The 19692-nt window shown below is 39.0% G+C and overlaps 1 protein-coding gene across 1 annotated transcript in view; it reads right to left on the reverse strand.

The window, feature by feature from the left end:
• Positions 1-19692, reverse strand: part of GRIA1 (glutamate ionotropic receptor AMPA type subunit 1) — a 298513-nt gene that overhangs the window by 88225 nt on the left and 190596 nt on the right. The window contains exons 5-6 of the mRNA XM_006169676.2: positions 16183-16236; positions 445-606 (exon numbers count right to left, since the gene is read on the reverse strand). Of these exons, the coding sequence (XP_006169738.1) occupies positions 445-606; positions 16183-16236 (216 nt within the window). The remainder of the gene's footprint in view (positions 1-444; positions 607-16182; positions 16237-19692) is intronic.

Consider the following 19692-nt stretch of genomic DNA (forward strand, 5'->3'; position numbering starts at 1 on the left):
CTTTCCCTCTCCCTTTCTTTTTCTCTCTTTCTCCATCTTCCTTCCTTTCTTTTGTTTCTCTTTCTTTCACTTCCTATTTGAGTAAAATGTTGAGGTGATGGCTGTAGTTTAAGCAGCCATCTTGGACTATACAGTAGCAACCATATTCTGAGGCTAGCAGGACAAACAGAAAGTCTGAGTATTTGATGATGATGGAGTCAGTATGCAAGCCCTGCTGATTTCTGAGTTTTGTTTAGATGAAAGTAAATTAAGTGTTTATCTTGTTAAAACCATTGCCACTTTGGGTTGTCTGGCCCTTGCACACTACAATAATCTTAACGGATAATATTTTCCTTTGTTTGTTCATTTTAGAAAACCAGTCTTTCTAAGACTAACAGTGCCCAGAAGTCTGAGGCAGATGAGGGGACGAGGCTAGTCCTTTGCCATCTTCTGCCCATCTCGTACCTTAGGTCTTTTCCAGTCCACCCGGGTGTGGTCTCGCGCGTCACTGTTCTTCCACTGCTGCATGATCTTGGCCGGGATGGTGTCTGTGTAGTTTACCAACTGGAAACCTGTCACATTTGCTCCACTCTCCTTGAATTTGTTTAAGTCGATGTCCATGAAGCCCTGTGGAAGGAGAAGGGAGAGAAGTCAGAACATGTTGCCTGGATAAATGGATTTGACCATGTCAGAGAATCACAGGGTTTTCCATCCTACTCCACGAGGTGGAACTGATTTAATGGAGAGACAGTTGAGCTTCCCTTCTTTCTGAAATCAGTTATCAGTTTGTGCACAAAGTTAGCACAGTGGTTAAGAGCGCTTGCTTAGGAGCCCAGCATGCCTCTTAAGTATTGGCTCAGCCCCTCCCATGACATTCTTTATACAACCTCAGGCTGAGTTACTTAATGGCTTCTTGTTTGAATAATTGATAGCAGGAGGTTGGGGAGAAGATGAAGTAACATGATGTATACTAAGTGGGTGGTGCCGACTGAGTGATCAATAAAGTGATGGCTGAGTTTTTTCTGACACAGATACACAGAACAAATGAAACTTTTAAGGAAATAACCGCCTCATCCACCGCTCTTACCTCTACCTTTTTAAAAGGTGAGGAACTTGAACCCCTCTCCCCCAACTGGGACAAGTGTTTCTGAGTTCCCCAAGGTCACCCACAAGTCTATGGGAAGAGGCTGGATTCTGATTTTTCATCCTTCTGCTTGCACAATTCCACACACAACAGTTTAGATCTTCTCCACCTGATGAGGCCTGATCAATTCTAACATCTATAGAGGATTTTTATTCAGTGAAATTTCACTCCCACTTGATGAAATTTACTAAAACTCAGGAAGACTTCAACTTAAAGGAAAGCTTATATTTGTATAATTCAATAATGTACGGTACTTTCATAGCTCTAGCCTCATTTTACTTTATCTCTTTATAAGGTGCAAATTATGTATGTCCATTTTCCTGATAAAGATACTGAGACTGTGAGTCTTGCCCACAGTCATTTAGTAAGTTTTGTGGCAGAAACAGAACTAAGTTCTTCTCTTGGGCCATTTACTCACTCACTCACTCAACGTTCAGCACATGAATACCTCTACTACACTGTTCTAGTAGTGAATACAACTTTACATTCTGGTGGGAAAGATAGACAATAAACACAGAACTAACTAAATATATGGTGTGATATATATAAAGTATAGTATAGTCCAGTGTAGTATGCGCTGTGGTAACAATGAGTCCTATGAAGAAAAATTGAAGTAGGGTAAGAGGAGGAAAGGTCATTTTTGGAAGGAATGATCAAGATAAGTCTTGCCAAGGAGGTTGGCACAGGGACCTGAATGAGATACAGGGAAAATCATTCTGAAAAAAGGCCCAGAGGTAAAGGATGATTGGCATGTTCCAGAAACAGTAAAGAGACTAGTATGACTATGGCACAGTGAGTAAGAAAAATATATATCCAGAGATGGGAAATAAGGTCAGAGAAGCAGCCCAAAGCTAGATCATAGAGCCTTGTGTTAACATGAACTTCTTTTAGATGTAATTGGTGTCCACTGCAGGAATTTGAGCAGGGATCATAAAAATCAATGTCCTCTTGGCTCCATGACTTGAGGAAACTATCAAATTCCAATGAGAGAAATGGGGTAATGTGCAAAGGAAGCATTAAGGTGGTTGAAGGAAGCCCTGGACTAGCACCTAAGAGACTTAAGTGTAGGTCCCTGCTTTGCCTTGGGTTCCTATGGCACTGCCCACATCCATTAATTTCTCCTTGACTTCATCTAATTTTCTCATCTAAAAGAATGGATTAAACTTACCCTTCCCCAACTGGTGCCTCTAAAACTCCATGATTCTTTATTCTATTTTATAAACCAGCTCAATCCCACTTGGTTTTGCTCTTTGATATTTTGCTCAGAAATGTGATTTCTTTGACTGTATCATTCCCATCATTCCCATCTTCAGCTAACATGTCATCTCTTCAGAGAGGTCTTTTTTGATCTTGGTGTAGAGAACTGATTCTTGCCCTATAGTACACCCAGTTAGCACTCTATCCATTTCTACTCCCATTTCCACACTAGCATTCCACTTTTTTTTTGTACTAATTGCAAACATCTATTACCCCACCATTGTGAAAAGTTAGTCAGGCATGTTGAAGAGTAATAATGCCCAGATGCAGCTCTCAACAAATGATGGATGGGAAATTAACGGTTACATACCCCAGAATCTTTCAGTCTGGGAAGCACAACCCTGAGAGGCCATTCTACACTGATATCTAGAGATCTCCTTTGAGACTGAGCTCCCTTCATGGCCTACAATTCTGTCTTGATTATGCTGTTTTCTCTTACTTACCTCATCTCCTGGCTTTCCTGCTGGTATTTCTAGGATTGTCACCAAAATAAACCACTTATACTTCAGTCCTTGTCTTAAGATCTTCTTCTAGAAGACCACAAACAAGTAAACCCCAGCTTCTGTTCAGTCAGATGTATCTCAGTTCTCTGTTAATATATTTCTAAAACATTCATTTCCATATGAAGTTATCTTGTTGACTCATTTGTTTCTTTGCCTTTCTCCTCTCATTGGAATGTCAACTTCACGACAGCGGGGACATTTTCTGTCTTAGTCACTGACATATCCTAGAACTTGTACCTAGAACAATGCCTGGCACAGAGTAGATGGAGAGTATATATTTGTTGAGTGAATGAATAAAAGCCAGATACTATCCTCCAGCAAAATGTCAATAAGGGAAAAATAACCAGCAGGCAGCAAATGCCATTGGATAATTTTAATTGGTTAGAAAAAGAAATGAGTTGGAAATTCCTTTTGAGATTAACTTGTCCCATAGCCATAGTTCACAGTTTCACACAGATGACTGGTTTGTACAATAGTACTAGCAAGCTGTTAGTAAAGGTGAAATCAAAATTAGTTTCCCTATCCAGTAAGCATTATCATCTAAGAACATAGACCTGCCACCACTGGTTAAAATCTGGTACACAGTTGAAAGATTTCCCATAGTTCTTAGAGACTTTAAAAGGACTTTTTTTTTTTTTAAATAAAATAACTACTGAGAGGGTGAAAGAGAAATTATCTCCCGCAGTCAAATTCTGTCGCTTAAAAATCTGTAACAAGCTCATGGGCATTTTGTACTGATTGCTTCTATCTTGAATATAATGGAGGCCAAAGGAAATGGCAGAGTTTGTTCAAACATGAATGCCACTCAACTTAATCACCAGAATGTCTGACTGCAAGGTTAGTGGGAGCCAAACCTTGATAATGTATAATCAAATGGATGAGACCTTCCACCTGAGCCCCTCCCTACTCTTTGGGAAGAATATACAAAGAACGACAAAACAAGTCCCTAGCTAAGCTAACCCTGTAGTGCCGTGGTTAAGCATTGGGGGCCAGATCTCACATAGCCAATTTGGATCCCGATCTGGCAGCTCAAAACACATGACAGGCATGTGTGTGTACATCTACAATCCCACTTGGAAGGAGAAATGGACGATGAGGGATTGCAGCCTGATCACATCCTGTTGGGAGGTGCTTTTTCTCTTTCTCTTATTCTTTCTCTTGGGAGGGTGCACGCCTTTTGTCAATGAAAAAAGTCTGATAGCTTTTACATCAAGTAAAAGAAAAAAATTAGAAAATAACTTGGGTCAATGTATGTTCATTTAATAGCTGACATCTCTCCAGTGTAAAATTTTATGCCAGTAATAATAATCTTGAATCCCTTCAATGTCCTTAATCACCAAAAATGAGTCTTCTAAAGTTATTAGACTTCTGCATAATGCAAGGAAAAAAATGGTCTTCGCCAATATAGAAATATGTTCTTGTCTATGCAAGGGAAATAAAGGTGTTAATATTTTTGCCCACCAATTCACTGGAAAATTCAACTTGCTCACTCTATTCCCTTGAGCACTCTCATTAAACAAGATTTAATTAAATCATTTTCTAATTCTATTTGCCATTTTATTAACAAAAAAATGGAAAGGTAATATTTGGTAATTAGTGCATTTTTCTCATGTGCTTTATTTGTGCTATTTATTATATAATATTGTATATGAACACTACATTACTAATTATATTCTATTAGAAATTTTAACTCTGCAGTTTGATCATTACTATTCTCTTTAAGCCATTTCGCCTATTTTATAACATTCCCCCAAATGCCGAGTTTATGGCTATATATACACATGGTGACTATTAAATAAAAGTGAAATTAATCTGCAGGGTGCTTGTTTTTAAGTTATTGAGTGCTTTATAAATGATGTAGAATGAGATTGCAGGTCTAAATCCACACACTATCCACTGTACCCCCAGCACTGGCACCAGATGCTGTTTGGCAGAGTGGCTCTCATTTGTTGATATAATGAAGCTTTGTACTGAGTAAACTCTTGGGGCTGATGGGTCATTATGCTCTGTTTGCTTCTTCTGCAACTCTGTGGCATTTGATATGTCTCATGTGTGACTATAGAATGGGTGATGTGAGAAGGATGTTAGGCTTATCATTTTCATTCAAATGCAGATGAACTTGCTGATTCAAGGCAAGCTCTCAGGATAACAGTCCTGAACCTGAGAAACACATCAGATACTTGGGGAGAAGTGTCAGGAAAAGAGTTTCAGGAACAACCACATTAGATCTGTCCTGTCTTTGAACCATAAGAAATCATTTTTAGCTCATGAGCCATACAAAGTTGGATTTGACTCAGGGGTCATAGTTTGCTGACTCTGAGCTACATATGAAGAAAGATTTTGAAGATTAGACCAAATTTTCATTGTATAACTAGAAGTACAGATCTAGGGAAGGAATTGGTGGCTTAGAGTTGTATACTGTTAGAGAATGAGTTGGGATTAGAAGCTATCTCCCCTCTGTACCCACTGAAGGAGACAATACTATGCAGAAAAGCCATCTGAGTAGAATGACTAGGAGTAAAAGTGCTCAATTAAGTAAACTAGTTAATATAGTCACTCTATCTATCACATGTCAATTATAATTTTCAAAGGATTAGAATGAAAAGGCATTTCAAATAATTATGATACCCTGAAGAGATGTTTAACACTATAACTACATTGGACATGCTTTTATATTACTGTGAAGATTTGTAGAATGCTTTAAAGATCCTGAAGAGGCTCTGGGCCATCATTATGACTATTAATTATCACGTGTGATTGGAAACAGAAGAACCGATTCTGTGTGCTTACTGGTTACTTAACCTCTCTGAAACTCAGTTCTCTTGTCTTCAAAATGCAGATATAATAACACTTACATCATAGAATCGGTATAAGGTTTAAAAGAATTGTTATAATTAAGCTCTTGGAGCTCTGGCACATAGTACATACTTAATGAATATTTGCTACCATTATTATCATCACAATCACTATCATCATTATTGAGTCAAAAGAGGTTAGGTATTGTCAGAACTGCTTCAAATCCAGAGACTGGATCAGGCAAGAAGCCTGAGAGAACACGAGGCAGGTGCATAGGAACATAGCTTTTGAAGGATGAAAAGCTTTCTCTTCAAAGCTGGAATTCCTTTTCCCTGGGATCCTTTTAAGGAGTCACATACAAACTTCTCAGCCCTCACCATCCTGCCTGTGCTGACACCACTCATTAGAAGGAGGAGGGAGCACCCAACATTTTCAGCAGAAAGGAATAGGAAAGAAATTTTATTAAACACATCCTTAGACACTGGAGAGAGCATTCCTTCCATCCATTCCCTTGAGATCTAGAAGAGGTAAGATTAGAACAAATCAAAGAACTTGCCCTTTATACTCTGAATGGCACAAGTTGAACATGCCAAGTTTCCCCAAATTGCCAGATAACATCGAAGAACACAACTCTACAGAGAGAATAGTTTCAGAGAAGTACAGTTTGAAAAGTCTTGTTACATTAAAAATACTTGGAAAAAGTAGGAACGACCAGTCTGAAAAATAAAAGGGTGACTAAGAGGGTAAGTGAAGGATGTATTTGAATCTCAGAGGGTTGTCATGGGGAAAGGGAGAAAGATTTGTCCCTTGAGGCTCTGGAAGGCAAGATGGCCAGATGTCATGGGAGACAGATTTGGCTGAAACAATAATGACCACAACATAGTGCCTAAAATGTATGCTCCTCATAAAATCCTGTATAGCCAGTACTATTTATTTTAAAAGAGATTTTTTTAATCATTTTTTGCTATAAATATGTGTGCTCACTGAAGAGCCAGAGATAGACAGAGAGACACAAAGCAAGAAATCATCCCCCAGGGGGTATGGCCATGCCCCAATTCCTTCTCCTCCATTCTCTTCTTGGAATCTTGGGCACACATGCACATGCACCCTGTGTGTTTCAAGCTGCTGGTTTGGGGACTCTAACCATGGTGGGCCATGTGGGAGTATAGTGTCTTAACTACTACACCATCTGTGGGCTCCATAGCAGGTGCTATTATCATTCCCGCTTGCAAGTTAGAAATTAGAAAAAAAAATGGAAGCTTAAGTTAATAGAGTAGCTCCTGTCCAATATAGTATCGCTAGTGAGAGACAGAGACAATAGCCCTAGAAAGGATTAAGATCCTAGAGTTTGTTTTTTAATCACTGTACATCCTGCCTCCTAACCACTAGTGCAGTCAATCTTATTTGTTTATCTCCTGTTTCACAGTGAAGGACTTAGGACAGCCTGTATCTTTATGCTACAGGTTTCCTTTAGAATAGGATGTTTTCCTCAGTTCTATTGACGGATGCTGGTACTTGGAACATGAGCCACAAAACACTTTATTTCTTTATCTCTTAAGCCTCTCCTAGCTTTTTCCTTGAGATTGCAATGATCCTTCTCACTTGCTCTTTGATACTGGGATCCTAGAGGACAGGAACCCTGGTCTCCCCAGTGTCTACCCACAATGCCAGGGCAGGGTGCATGTTCAACACATGCAGAGCAAGGAGGGAACAGAAAGTCTTTGCTCACTCTTTTCATGGTTCTCTTCTCAGATTCTGTCTTGCCTCCTATCAGCCCCAGTTTTTTTGTCTTGTGGTGTCTTGTGGACTAAAGAGGTCTTTTTATTCTTTTTATTGAGTGGTTTTTTTTTTTTTTTTTTCTGTATATTGTGAACTAGATCCTAAGTAAAAAATTTCAGGAAAAGAGTTTTAGAGACAACTACCTAAGTTCTATCCTGTCTTTGAAACTCATGAGCTGTTTATCCTTGGGCAATTGTCTCAGTCTCTTCAGGGATTTGTTTACTGATCTGCAAAATAAGGGTATTGGCTAGATCAATGACCTTTCAAGTTATGTTCCTGGTTGCAAGCATTTTAGTTACTTTGTTGGGTTAGGGGAAGGGGGTCTTACATCTCCACCTTCCTCCACCAAAGCAGCTCTGCTTTTTATCTGTTTTTTATTTTTTTATACTAAGGTTCTCCCCTGAGAGTCCATTTGAAAATAGAGCTTCAAACTAAAAAGTTTGGAAACTTCTGAGCCAGCTGATTTCTCTCTTAAGGGTTCTCTCAGCTTTGATCTACGATTCTGTGATCACACAGGTGTGTGCACATGAATATGGATATATGTGAATGCATGGAATACTCCTGGGGAGAGGACTTAATTGTGTCCTCAAATGCCCATGTCTCTGCATAAAAGTATTCACATTTTCCTATTTTAGTCACTTTAAGCAACCAAACTGTTAAGGTGTCCTTACCCTGTATTATCCCTGGTAGCATGTAGATGTAACTGGTTCCCACAGAGTCAATAAAACATTGTAGTTGTGCTTAAATCAGCTAAGACACCATTAATATGGGGGGCACAAAGCATTAATGTTGATTTATTCAATTATATTTTGATACCAAAGAGGTAAATACTTGGGCATCTACAAACACACCAACAGATATATTCCCTCATAAAGGTGTCCATTATTGAAAATGCACTGTGAAATCAGTTGGAGTCTCACAAAGTAATTTCATAGTCTTAAGGTTTAGGATAAAATTCTGGCATTTCATAGCAGAAGACCAAGGGACCCCAGACTGGGGTGGTGATACAAAGCTGCAAAGGTGCACTACCGGTTTGGGATTGGTCAGCCCTTCCAGAAATTTCTCTCATCTTAATTCTGTTCTAGCTAGTTGTAGTCAAGGTGACACCTGGTAGGGCCACTTCAGAGCAAGAGCCAAAGGTCAATTCAAAGTTCAGTCTTTCAAAGCTTCCTGGTACGGGGCGGGATCTTTTGGCTGAAGCTTATGGTAGATGGAACCCAACAGTGTCTGTCCTTTACATGATCAAAACCTTCCTATCCAAGAAAGACCAGATGAGAACTCACAGGCCTATCTTTTGATGCAATGCCAGCTTACACATTCAGAGGGTCTCACATATAACAGGCACCCCCTGACTTCTTGATGAAAGGATGAAGACTCAAATATGATACATTTGAAACCTATTGGGAATGAGGAAAGGAATATTTAGTGAATCATTTATTCATCCATTCACTGATTCATTCATGAGTGCTTACCATTGCCAAGCATATGCCAGATACAAGAATGTAACAGAAGACAGATCTGGTTTTTGTTTTTAAGTTACTTAAGGTCTAATGAGAAAGGCCAGTATTACACAAGTACTTAATTATACTGAACCAAACCTGACCCTGGAGCTCAAGGAAAGAGGGAAGGCATTCCAGTAGAAGGAATGAAGTCTGCAAGAAAAGGAGCCTTTGGGTGGGTGAGGAAGGCAGGGAAGGACATTGAAGCAGAAAAAGTATATGCTTTGAGGTTCAGAGGATCCATGGAGGGCATAGTTTAACAGAAACTGCCTGTACACATCAGCCTGGATTCTAGTCTTAGCTCTACAACTCCCAGCTGTGTGATCTCAAACTACCTGACCTCTCCATGTTTCAGTATGATAGTATTTATTGCAAAATAAGGGTCATTACTATACCTGTCTTACAGGGCTGTTGTGAAGAGTACCTGAATTATATGCCAAATTCTTAGAACAGTGTCTGGCACATACAGTACTCACCTAGGGCTCTAGATCTCTTAGGGTTCCATTTTCTTCAGACTATATTGTCTGCTTTGGTGTCTTAAAAAGAGGGAAAGGTAAAGAAGTGGGGACTGAGCCTTTTTGGTAACACATCACCCCAACTACCTGCCCAAAATTGGAGACAATAGGTCCTTCTGCCTCTAGGCCAGTGGTGGTGACAAGGAGGTTCCATGCTCTGGCAGAACAACTGCAACCACTATCTTGCATATCAGAAGGGGTCCACCAGCTACTGGTGCAGTACACAAAGGGTCACTTCCAATGTGACAAGGTGTGCCTGGCTTTCAGGAGTGAAGGATATAAACACAGAGGGCTTGAGATGAAGGGATCAGCCTCTTACTCAAGATGAAGGGAGCCAATGTGGTTTTGAGAACTTTATTTTTTTAAATATACCTCTGGACTGCAGACTCAGGAAAACTTGAACTCTAAATTATAGTCAGAAAAGTCCTTTTGAAAACATTGCGACAAAACTTGAACAAATCGAATCCTTCTAGAAAACAAAATGATTTGTACAAATGATAATGAGTCCGGCAGAGTTAATATGAGACCCTGGGTTTCTGCCATCTGTGCTGCTCTAAGACTCTACATAAGTGAACTCACTTGTGTATCTATTTTATGAGGGATGTGTTAACATTCCCAGCTATAGATGAGGAAATTAAAGTACGGAGAAGTGACGTGACTTGCCCAGCACACAGCTAGTAAGAGGCCAAGTCAGAATTTGAATCCAGGCAGTTTCAGAAGACAAAAGAGTTTTCTTTCTTGTCATTTCTTATTTATAACACCAGTCTTAAGACTTACAAAGGTTTCTTCAATTTGGGTAGTGTGGCCTAGTGGAAAATAAGCATGGTCTTTAGAATTGTAGAGGTTTGAATGTAAATTCTAGTTTCAAATTTCTAGCTCTCACAAATAGCCTTTCAACAATTCAAACTGAATTTTCTTTACTCATAAAATGGGTCTATAATTTCACCTTTCTTGGAAGGATGTAGAAATTCTCAGGGGTCTCTAGAATGGATTTCTCTAGAAGATGAGGGTGAATACCCAGAGTAACCTAGACTCTGTCTTGCCTGATGGGTGTGGGATTTCCTGGGAGGACAGCATCCTTTGGCACCTGGGATTTATTTGCCTTTCACTCACTTCCCTTTCCCTTCTAGAAGCTCTGTGTAGTTCAGTTATAGTGACTGGAAAGTGATCCATGTGTCCGACTTTTACAGAAGAGTGAGGTGAAAGCAGAGGGAGGAAGGGATGGCTGTGTGGGAGGGTATAGGAGAAACTGAAATGAACCTCGGAATTAGAGAGACTATGAGGGGGCACAGGAAAGAGGAGGGCTTCTGAGCCTCTCTGCCTCCCTTTCTCCCTGTCTCCCTGTCTCTCTCTTTCACACACATACATACACACAATGGGCACATCATGAATAAAAGAGAAAGGCAGTGGTAAGGAGCAGGTGTTTGCCCCAACTTTTAGCCCAGTTCCACTGCTAACTTCCGGTGTTCTATGAGAGGAAGACTGTGGACATTGTAGAGCCCTTTGAGGAGAGAAAGGAATGACTCAGTGGCATGAGTTCCCCCATCATTGGGTATCAGTCAAGCAGGAATCAGATGGATGGGCTTCTGTTAGGGATGTCGTAGAGGAGATTCTGGCTCTTTATGTGAAGCGGGTTAGAAAACTTCTTAGGCCCATCTCATTTGTATATTCATACTTAGATCTATATACTCTTGCCACTTCTGATTTCCTTTTCCTTTCTCTTTCTTTCTTTCTTTTTTTTTTTTTTTGCACTTTCACAAGGATTTTGCTTTTAAGTCCATTTGACATATGGGTGCAAATGTTGTTAATTTCCTGAGAAACCATTTTATTCATTCATTCAGTGACTTTGAAGACCCTTAACCTCCTCCCAGACTAAATCTCATCTACCTGTTGCATGATGCCACATAGTCCCATGTATTTACTTCTCATAACTGAAATTAGATAACTGATTTACTATCACTTTTTTATCCCTGTTTACCTGTAAGCTCCTAGAGGAAGGATTGTGTCTACCTTGTTTATATTTGAATTCCTAGTGCCTAGCAAAGTGAGCTACATGTTCTTCAAAGTCCGCTTTATGGTCATCTCAAAGCTATGGATTAAGTTCCCTAGTGGTCTAGTGGTTAGGATTCGGTGCTCTCAAAGCTATGGATATATATATATACACACACACACACTCACACACACACAAAGACACACACATATCCTATCAAATATATATAGGATATGATTACATGTATAAATACATACAAATATATGTGAATATGTACAGATGGGTGGATTTAGTATATGAAGTAAGAATTCTCTACATTTGTAGGACACTTAACTTTTCAAAGCATAATAGCACATGGCCACATATTTGGTCTCTTTAATGACACTTATGAGTGGGCAGATAGAGCAAGAGCTATTATTCTCAGTTAACAGTTGGGGAGGGCCAGTGGGTGGCATAGTGGATTCCCACATGACTGACCGTGGTTCAAGTCCTAGACCTGGTGGCTTGCTTTCTCACTTTCTCTCTCTCTCTCTGCCTCTCTCTACCAAACTGGAAAATAATAATAATAAAATAAAGTTAAATAAAATAATTCTTAGAAAAAAACAGTTGGGGATATGGAGGGATAGAGTTCCTCAAGAACACAGAGTTTTATAAGGGTGAAAGTGGAACAAAAATCAAGGCCTTTTTTTCCTTATTCTCCCTGCTCGTAAGTCCTTTTCTCTGAACTGCAGTTTCCTTTCTTCTTCTCTTCCAGTAGCCATCCAAGGGTGGCTATTTGGACCCCCAAAGCATCCCTCCAAAGTAATCTGCTAGAAGAATGCCATTAGCTACTTTGAAGCTCATACATTCCAACAGGGACAGAAAAAACTACAAAATAAAAGTGTAGCTCCCTACTTTTGTTAAATCTTTCAAAGCCTTCCTTGGTCTCTAACTATATAATTACACCCTAATCGCAAACCCTCCGAAGGAGGGGGTCAGTTCCATGCAGCAGTAGGCTAATTATGTGGCGGAATTTCTAAAAATTATCATCTTATAAATTGCGTTATTCCTGTGACTGGGGAAGAAAACACATACCACATACTTGACTATGTTTCAAACTGAATTAATTAGTAATTTGAAGCCTAATTATCAACTAATCTATTGGAACATGCAAATCTTTTGTATATGGATGGTATATGCAATTTGCATCCTATTAGCTGGCAGTTGTACAGATTTGAGAGCTCATTAGGTCAGAAGAAGAAAAATGCAGATCAGAAGGATATAGCAACCCAAGGGACTGACTTGTGATGCTGTGAATAAGGGGCAACAGATGGAGGCTGGTGATGTAATTACCTGGGATCTTTCATTGGCTCTGTGGCTACCAATGTGTAATTTCCTCTCACCCAGGGAGGTAATTACGCATGTCTCCTCCCTTGTTCTGTGTATTCTTACAAAGCAGGATGCACACGAGGTCTCATGAGAGATGTCCTGAAGTAGTGGGAAAGGCATTGGGTGTTGTGCTAACTTTGGGGCTAGGCCTAGCTGCAAGGCTGGTCTGCTGTGTGACCCTAGCCAAATCACATTCCTTTGTTGGTCTGCTTCCCTGCAAGCAAATGAGATTTAGGTGGAGCTGACTTCCAAAGTCTCTTCTAGCACTACAGATCTGGAATCTGAAGGATGTCAAAAATGTCCCTCATTCCAAAGTCAAAACCTCCATTTCCTCCCCCCCCCCCCTTTTTTTTTTTTTTTTTGTGGGGAGTGGTTTGAGACCCTGGGTTCTACAAATAGCTCTAAAATAGATGCCACTCATTTAAAATGCAAATACCTTTGAGAAAAGTAACATATTTAGCTGTTAATAGCTGGGTCTAAATTAATTTGCCTCAATAAAAGTTTTGTTTCCAGTCCCGACTCTGAAATACCAATTGGGACACCCAAGGCAAGGAATTAAAGGGAAACTTACAGTAATGCACAGACCTACAGCTAGAGACAAGACCAGAAACAGGGACAGAATTTGATGATTAGGCAGGATATTGTCTCCATTTTTAGATCCAGGGACCCTATGCCTCAGTTCTACTAATGACCTTTACTCCAAAAGTAAGTACAAAATATCAATGTTTTATTCAATTAATAATTAATATTGTCACTGAAATAACACAAGATGGCATGATTAAAGCTGAGCGTAATTATATGTACAGTTAAGCAAGGCTAAACTGAAATTTGTTATAGATAAAAACCTAAAAATAATCACATCTTATAGAACATGAAAATCACAAAGTCAGGACATGGTTATAAATAAATTTTGTAGAAAAAGACACCATTAAGAAAAATCGACAGTCATTCAAAGTGTCATGTGACAAAATTTGTTACTGATTAAGATTTCATGGGAGATGCAGTCATTCTGGAAAGTGATTTTAAAGTCCCTCAAAATGTCATAATGAGAGCCTAGAACACAGCTCAGTATATATTCCTAAGTATATACTGGGTACACTGATGTTCCCAGAAGCATTATTCATGATAATGAATAGTTCAAAAAGTGAAAACATTCCAAGTGTCCATCAGCTGTTGAATGGATAAACAAAATGTGGTATATCCTTATAATGGAATATTATTTGTCAATAAAAAGGAACGACGTACTTGGGACCAGCAGATGCACTGGATTCCCACACAGTTGACTGTGGTTCGAGTTCTGGACCCAGCTGCTTAAAACTCATGGTGGGCGCATGTGCCTGAATGCTCAAAACCCCAAGAGAAGAATAGAGGAGAAGGGATTGTAGTGTGGCCATTCCCCTGGGGGGTGATTTCTCACTTTCTATCTTTCTCTCTCTCTCTGAATCTCTGGCAAGTGTATGTACCCTATAGCAAAAAAACTCACTCTCTAAAAAAAAAAAAAATAGAATTAAGTACTACATGTTACAAAATGGATAAACCTCTAAAACATTATGATTATTGAAAGAAACTAGTCCCAAAGGCTCATATATTGTATGATTCCATTTATGTGAAATGTCCTAAATAGGCAAACTGATACAGATAGAAAGTGGATTAGTGGTTGCCTACAGCTGGGGAAGCTTAGAGGGTGATGGAAAATGGCTATAACCGGTATGCAGTTTATTTTGGGGGTGATGGAACTTTAAAAATGAGATTGTGGTGATGGTTTCATAACTGAGTATACTAAAAGCCATTGAATTGTACAATTTAAGTGGATAAGCTGTTGGTATGTGAATTACATCTTATTAAACGCTTTTAAAATGGAACTAAATGCAAAATAAAACTATATACAGCATTGGAAAACAAAACAGCTGGAAGAATAAAACTTAATAAAAAAGGTGAATGTGTAAAACATGACCCAGGAAAAGTAGACTTGATAGAAATTATGTTCACAAAAGAAAACTCATAATGGTACATTATGCTATTAGATAAAATGTAATAAGTAAAAAAAATGTCTTGATAAATCAAAACCTCAATGGAATGTGGAAAATAACTGTACCCCATTAAAAGAACTGTAGTATGTTGAAATGAAAACAAATTTGTTAAAAAGGCAGGGTTATTTATGTCATACAGAAAAATGAAAAATACTAAATTGATATAATACTGGTCATGCTGGAAAATTGTTTCTGGTTAAAGATTTGTTAATACTAGTATAATCATTATTTAAATGTTTGCATTTATAAATACAACTGAGATAAAATGGAGGGCCAATACCAAGGAGATCAAGACACTTATGGATGTAGCAATTTTGTTCTTATTGTCAAGGAAGTAGACTTGATAGAAATTATGTTCACAAAAGAAAACTCATAATGGTACATTATGCTATTAGATAAAATGTAATAAGTAAAAAAATGTCTTGATAAATCAAAACCTCAATGGAATGTGGAAAATAACTGTACCCCATTAAAAGAACTGTAGTATGTTGAAATGAAAACAAATTTGTTAAAAAGGCAGGGTTATTTATGTCATACAGAAAAATGAAAAATACTAAATTGATATAATACTGGTCATGCTGGAAAATTGTTTCTGGTTAAAGATTTGTTAATACTAGTATAATCATTATTTAAATGTTTGCATTTATAAATACAACTGAGATAAAATGGAGGGCCAATACCAAGGAGATCAAGACACTTATGGATGTAGCAATTTTGTTCTTATTGTCAAGGGACAGAACCAGTTAAAGCTGAAATTGTGACGACTAACTAAGTCCTGGCCACCAGCATGAAATCTTCTAAGGAAGGTTAGATGTTTAAGAACAGTATGCTGTGTTTTGTTTTGCTTTGCTTTGTTTTGTTTTGTTGCTGTTGTTTTGCTATAGGGCACGTTTCCTTACCAGAAAGACAAGAGAGCAGAGAGAAACAGAGAGATAGAAAGTGAGAAATCATCCCCCCCACCCCCCATGGGCGATGGCCACACTGCAATCCCTTCTCCTCCATTCTCCTCTTGGGATCTTGAGCATGCATGCACCTGTGCCTGGCATGAGTTTAAACCACTGGGTCTGGGATTCGAACCATGGTCCACTACATTGGAGTCCAGCGACATAGCTATTATGCCAACTGCTGGTCCCCAGTATGCTGTGTTTTGACAAGTGGGATGTGGAGGGGAAAAGATAAATTTGGTATTGCAAGGACTTAGTATTGCAGCTCTGAACTGCCCCTTCAACCCACAGAATTTATACTAGCCAGAAGCACAAAAGCCACCTAGGGCTCTGAACATGTAAAGGCCCCCAGATGAAAACCTGCAATGCTCTACTTACCAGATTTGCAAGGATGTAGTGGTAGCCAATGCCATTCTTCTCCAGTTTTACAATCTACCAAACACAACAAGAGTGACTCATTAGTAATAATTAAAGCTACAAGAATAGTAATAGTAGAAACTGATGTTAATTAAATGCTTGCAATGTGCCCTGTGCTGTTCTAAGTACTCAAACAATAATACCCCAACCATCCAACGATGGTAACATGGTTAGTACCCTTATTTATGGATGAGACAATTTTACAGAGAAAAGATAATCAAACTCCTTACAGTTACTGAGCTGTAAAGTGGCAGATGCTAGATTTGAAATCAGTTTTGTATGGTTCCAGGGGTAGAACTGTGTTATGGTAATCCCAAGGATGCCGCTGAAATGCACAGAGCATATACTTTTTTTCACAAACCCTTCCTCTTACGTGAGGATTCTTCCCCAGGAGAAGGAATCTTGCATTGCCTGAAATCCTCTGTCATTGTAATGGCAATATCTGCTGTTTGGATGAACAGATGAATGGATGGGTGGATGGATGGTTAGATGGGTAGGTGAATATTTCTCCCCAGTTGTTGACCTGCTACTATTTGCATGAGCCATATTCAGTTGCCATTCTTTCCTTCCCTGAATTTTGTGCCTTTCTTCATAAGCCAGTTTGGCACATAGACATTAATGAATCACCCAACTCAGAAACTGGAAGGAAATGTCAAGATTGTCTGTTTCATTCCCTTCCTGTATAGATGGGAAGTTGAGGCCAAGAGGTAAAGTGATTTGCCCAGATCCCATAGTAATCTGATAGCAATACCAGGGCAGGGACCTGACTCTTGTGAGCCTTTCCATATGATGGCAGATTGTGGTTCAGTGTTAATAGCCAGAGTCCCCAAACATTCTGAATATAGACTGTTCCTAATAATTATGGGTTGACAGAACTACCTAAAGGTTTGTTTGGGCAGCTAGACATACCACTCAACAAGGAACAGTTGAGACTGCAAAGGTTGCTTGTAGCCCTAGCTTAGCCTGAAAATTAACTTGATCTATTTTCTCCTTTTTTAAAAATCGTTGGGCTTAGTATACCTTCCTCAGTGCCCCTCCCCCTGCACTGTTGCAAAAAGGCATAAAACATATGAGAAGCACTTGGGCTTCTTCTCTAACTGAATAAATTTTCAAGGTTATTAAAATCCCTGCTCAGACATCTACTTAATTGGATGTATGTGCATAGCAGCTCACATATTATTTTATGTGGGGAATAATTAAATGCAAGTGTGCACAATGAATGCTGTGAAACAGGGGTTAGATGTGAAATTCCAGACCATGGAGCACAAATACTATTGGGCTGATAGTTTTATTAATAATTCTTCATTACTTTTTCATCTTCTTGTCAAATGGTTTGCTGCCCTTTCAATAATGAGATACCTTGGTCAAAAACCTATTCAGCTTTTAATAAACAAACAAACAGCAAATAAATTCTATCTCAAGACCCACCACAGCCAGGCAATGAAGCATAAACCCTGAAAGATGAAAGTACAGACTGAAACATGGAAATAGACAATAATTGATGACTTTTGACCTGCATTAGCAATTGATGTGATTCAACCTAATACCAATCTTCTGTTCCATCTACTCACTTACCTATCTACTGACCTACTTTTCTTCCTTTACTATTTTCCTTTCACTACTATTTATCGAGTGCTTACTATGTATGAAGCACTATTCTGGTGACAGTGAAAAGTGAAATAAACATAATGCTTGCCCTCCTGGAGGTTACACTTTACTAGGAAGAAATTCATAATAAAGAGATAAACAGATAAATGCACAGGAGGTTACAAATTGGGAACCATGTTGTAACTGTAATGCACAATTTCACACAAGGTCCATCACCTTACTGATCCTATTAACTCAAGACTCTTTTCCACTGGATTGCTTTTATTCACAATCTTTGTATCTGCATGGTCTCTCCCATTCTCTCTGATCATTTATAAGCTTTCTGATTGATCTATAATCTCAACTCCTGTATAAAACCTATGATTAATTAATCCATTCAAAAAGTGTTAATGGAACATAGACTATAGACCAAGCATTATGCCATGTGCTGGGGATGCAGCTATAAACAAATGAGGCAAGGTCCCCATGCTCTAATTGGGCTGAGCTGACATTTTGGTAGGGAGGCAGATAGATAAATATATAAGTATGTGAATGAACAAGATTTCAGCAGGTGAGAAGCACCACGAGGACAATAAAACAGGACAATGTGATGGATAGCCTCAAGAGGTCCTGGTCTACTCACACCTCTCATTCATTCTGTACTTCATGACTGTGCAATATAATTTGGTGTCTTATATATTGATAACCCACTAAATACTAATAACCCTATTCTCTGCTAATGAACCCTCATTGAATCCCTAGCATTCACAGAATAAACCCCAAACTCCTTAGATCGTTTCCCAGGGTCTTCACAACTGTGTGTTCATCTCCTTGCTGTCATCTCCAGGAGACTCAGCATCCTCCACGGAGCCTGCTAAGCCATACTGTAAACCTCAGCCCTCACATGCCCTCTGGACCCCCCAACATGCCCTTCCCTCTAGTTACAAAGCTCTTATCCAGTCAATGTCTACCTGGGGCCAGGTACTATTCAAGGCACTAAATATACAGCAGTAAGAAAGTGAAACAAATAAGTCTGCCTTCAGGTTTAAAAGTTCAGTTGAGCAATTGGAGACAGAAACAGGCTGTTAATATCCTATTTGGAATTTAGAATCATTGTCTCCTTCCTTAGGTTAGGACATTTTGTATGAGACTGAAAAGACTTCAGTTGCTAAGTGTGAGATACTCTAGTAAGATGCCAGGTGTGTCAGGGTATAAGCTGGAGATTGAAATTGTGGACTTGTCATTGTCACAAACTAGTTGTCTGAGTCTAAGGCAAGTCATTCAGCCAATTTGGCCATCAGTCGTCCTACTCACACAGTGTGAGCATAAGCAATAAATCGAGTAGTCTGTAAGATTCCCTGAACTCTTTGGTATTTTCAGAATAGGAGAATACAGCAATTAAAAAAATCATTATGGTATGATGTAAAATACCCATGCAAACAGCTTCTTTTTTATGGAATACCAGTTTCTCTTTTGACTGAGGCAGAGGCAGAAAAGTTGCATTTTTAAGAACTTGGGCCATAGCCAGACTACACTAAGTATGACTTTTTACTTTTCTTATATGCTAGTTGTGAGACCCCTTTTCTTCATATAAAGTAGGAGAATTGACAGCTATTTTATAGAGTAGATGTGAAGATGACGTGGAGTATAGAAAGCATAGAAAGGGCCTTGTATAGTGTCTGTATTCCACAGAACTCAAAAAACAGTAGCTTTGACTATTATGTGTATTATCCGTCTGTTAATAATATCTCATTGGGTGGCTGGCTTTTAGTATAATAGGTAAGGGAGCCATATCCCACGTGGCTGACCACAGTTTTAATTCTGCCGGAGGAGCTTGAAAAACATGCCAGGTATGTGTATGTGCATGTCCAAAATTCTGATGGG

This window comes from Tupaia chinensis, unplaced genomic scaffold (genome assembly GCF_000334495.1).
Source record: "Tupaia chinensis unplaced genomic scaffold, TupChi_1.0 Scaffold147369_1, whole genome shotgun sequence".
In the NCBI taxonomy this organism is placed as follows: Eukaryota; Metazoa; Chordata; class Mammalia; order Scandentia; family Tupaiidae; genus Tupaia; species Tupaia belangeri.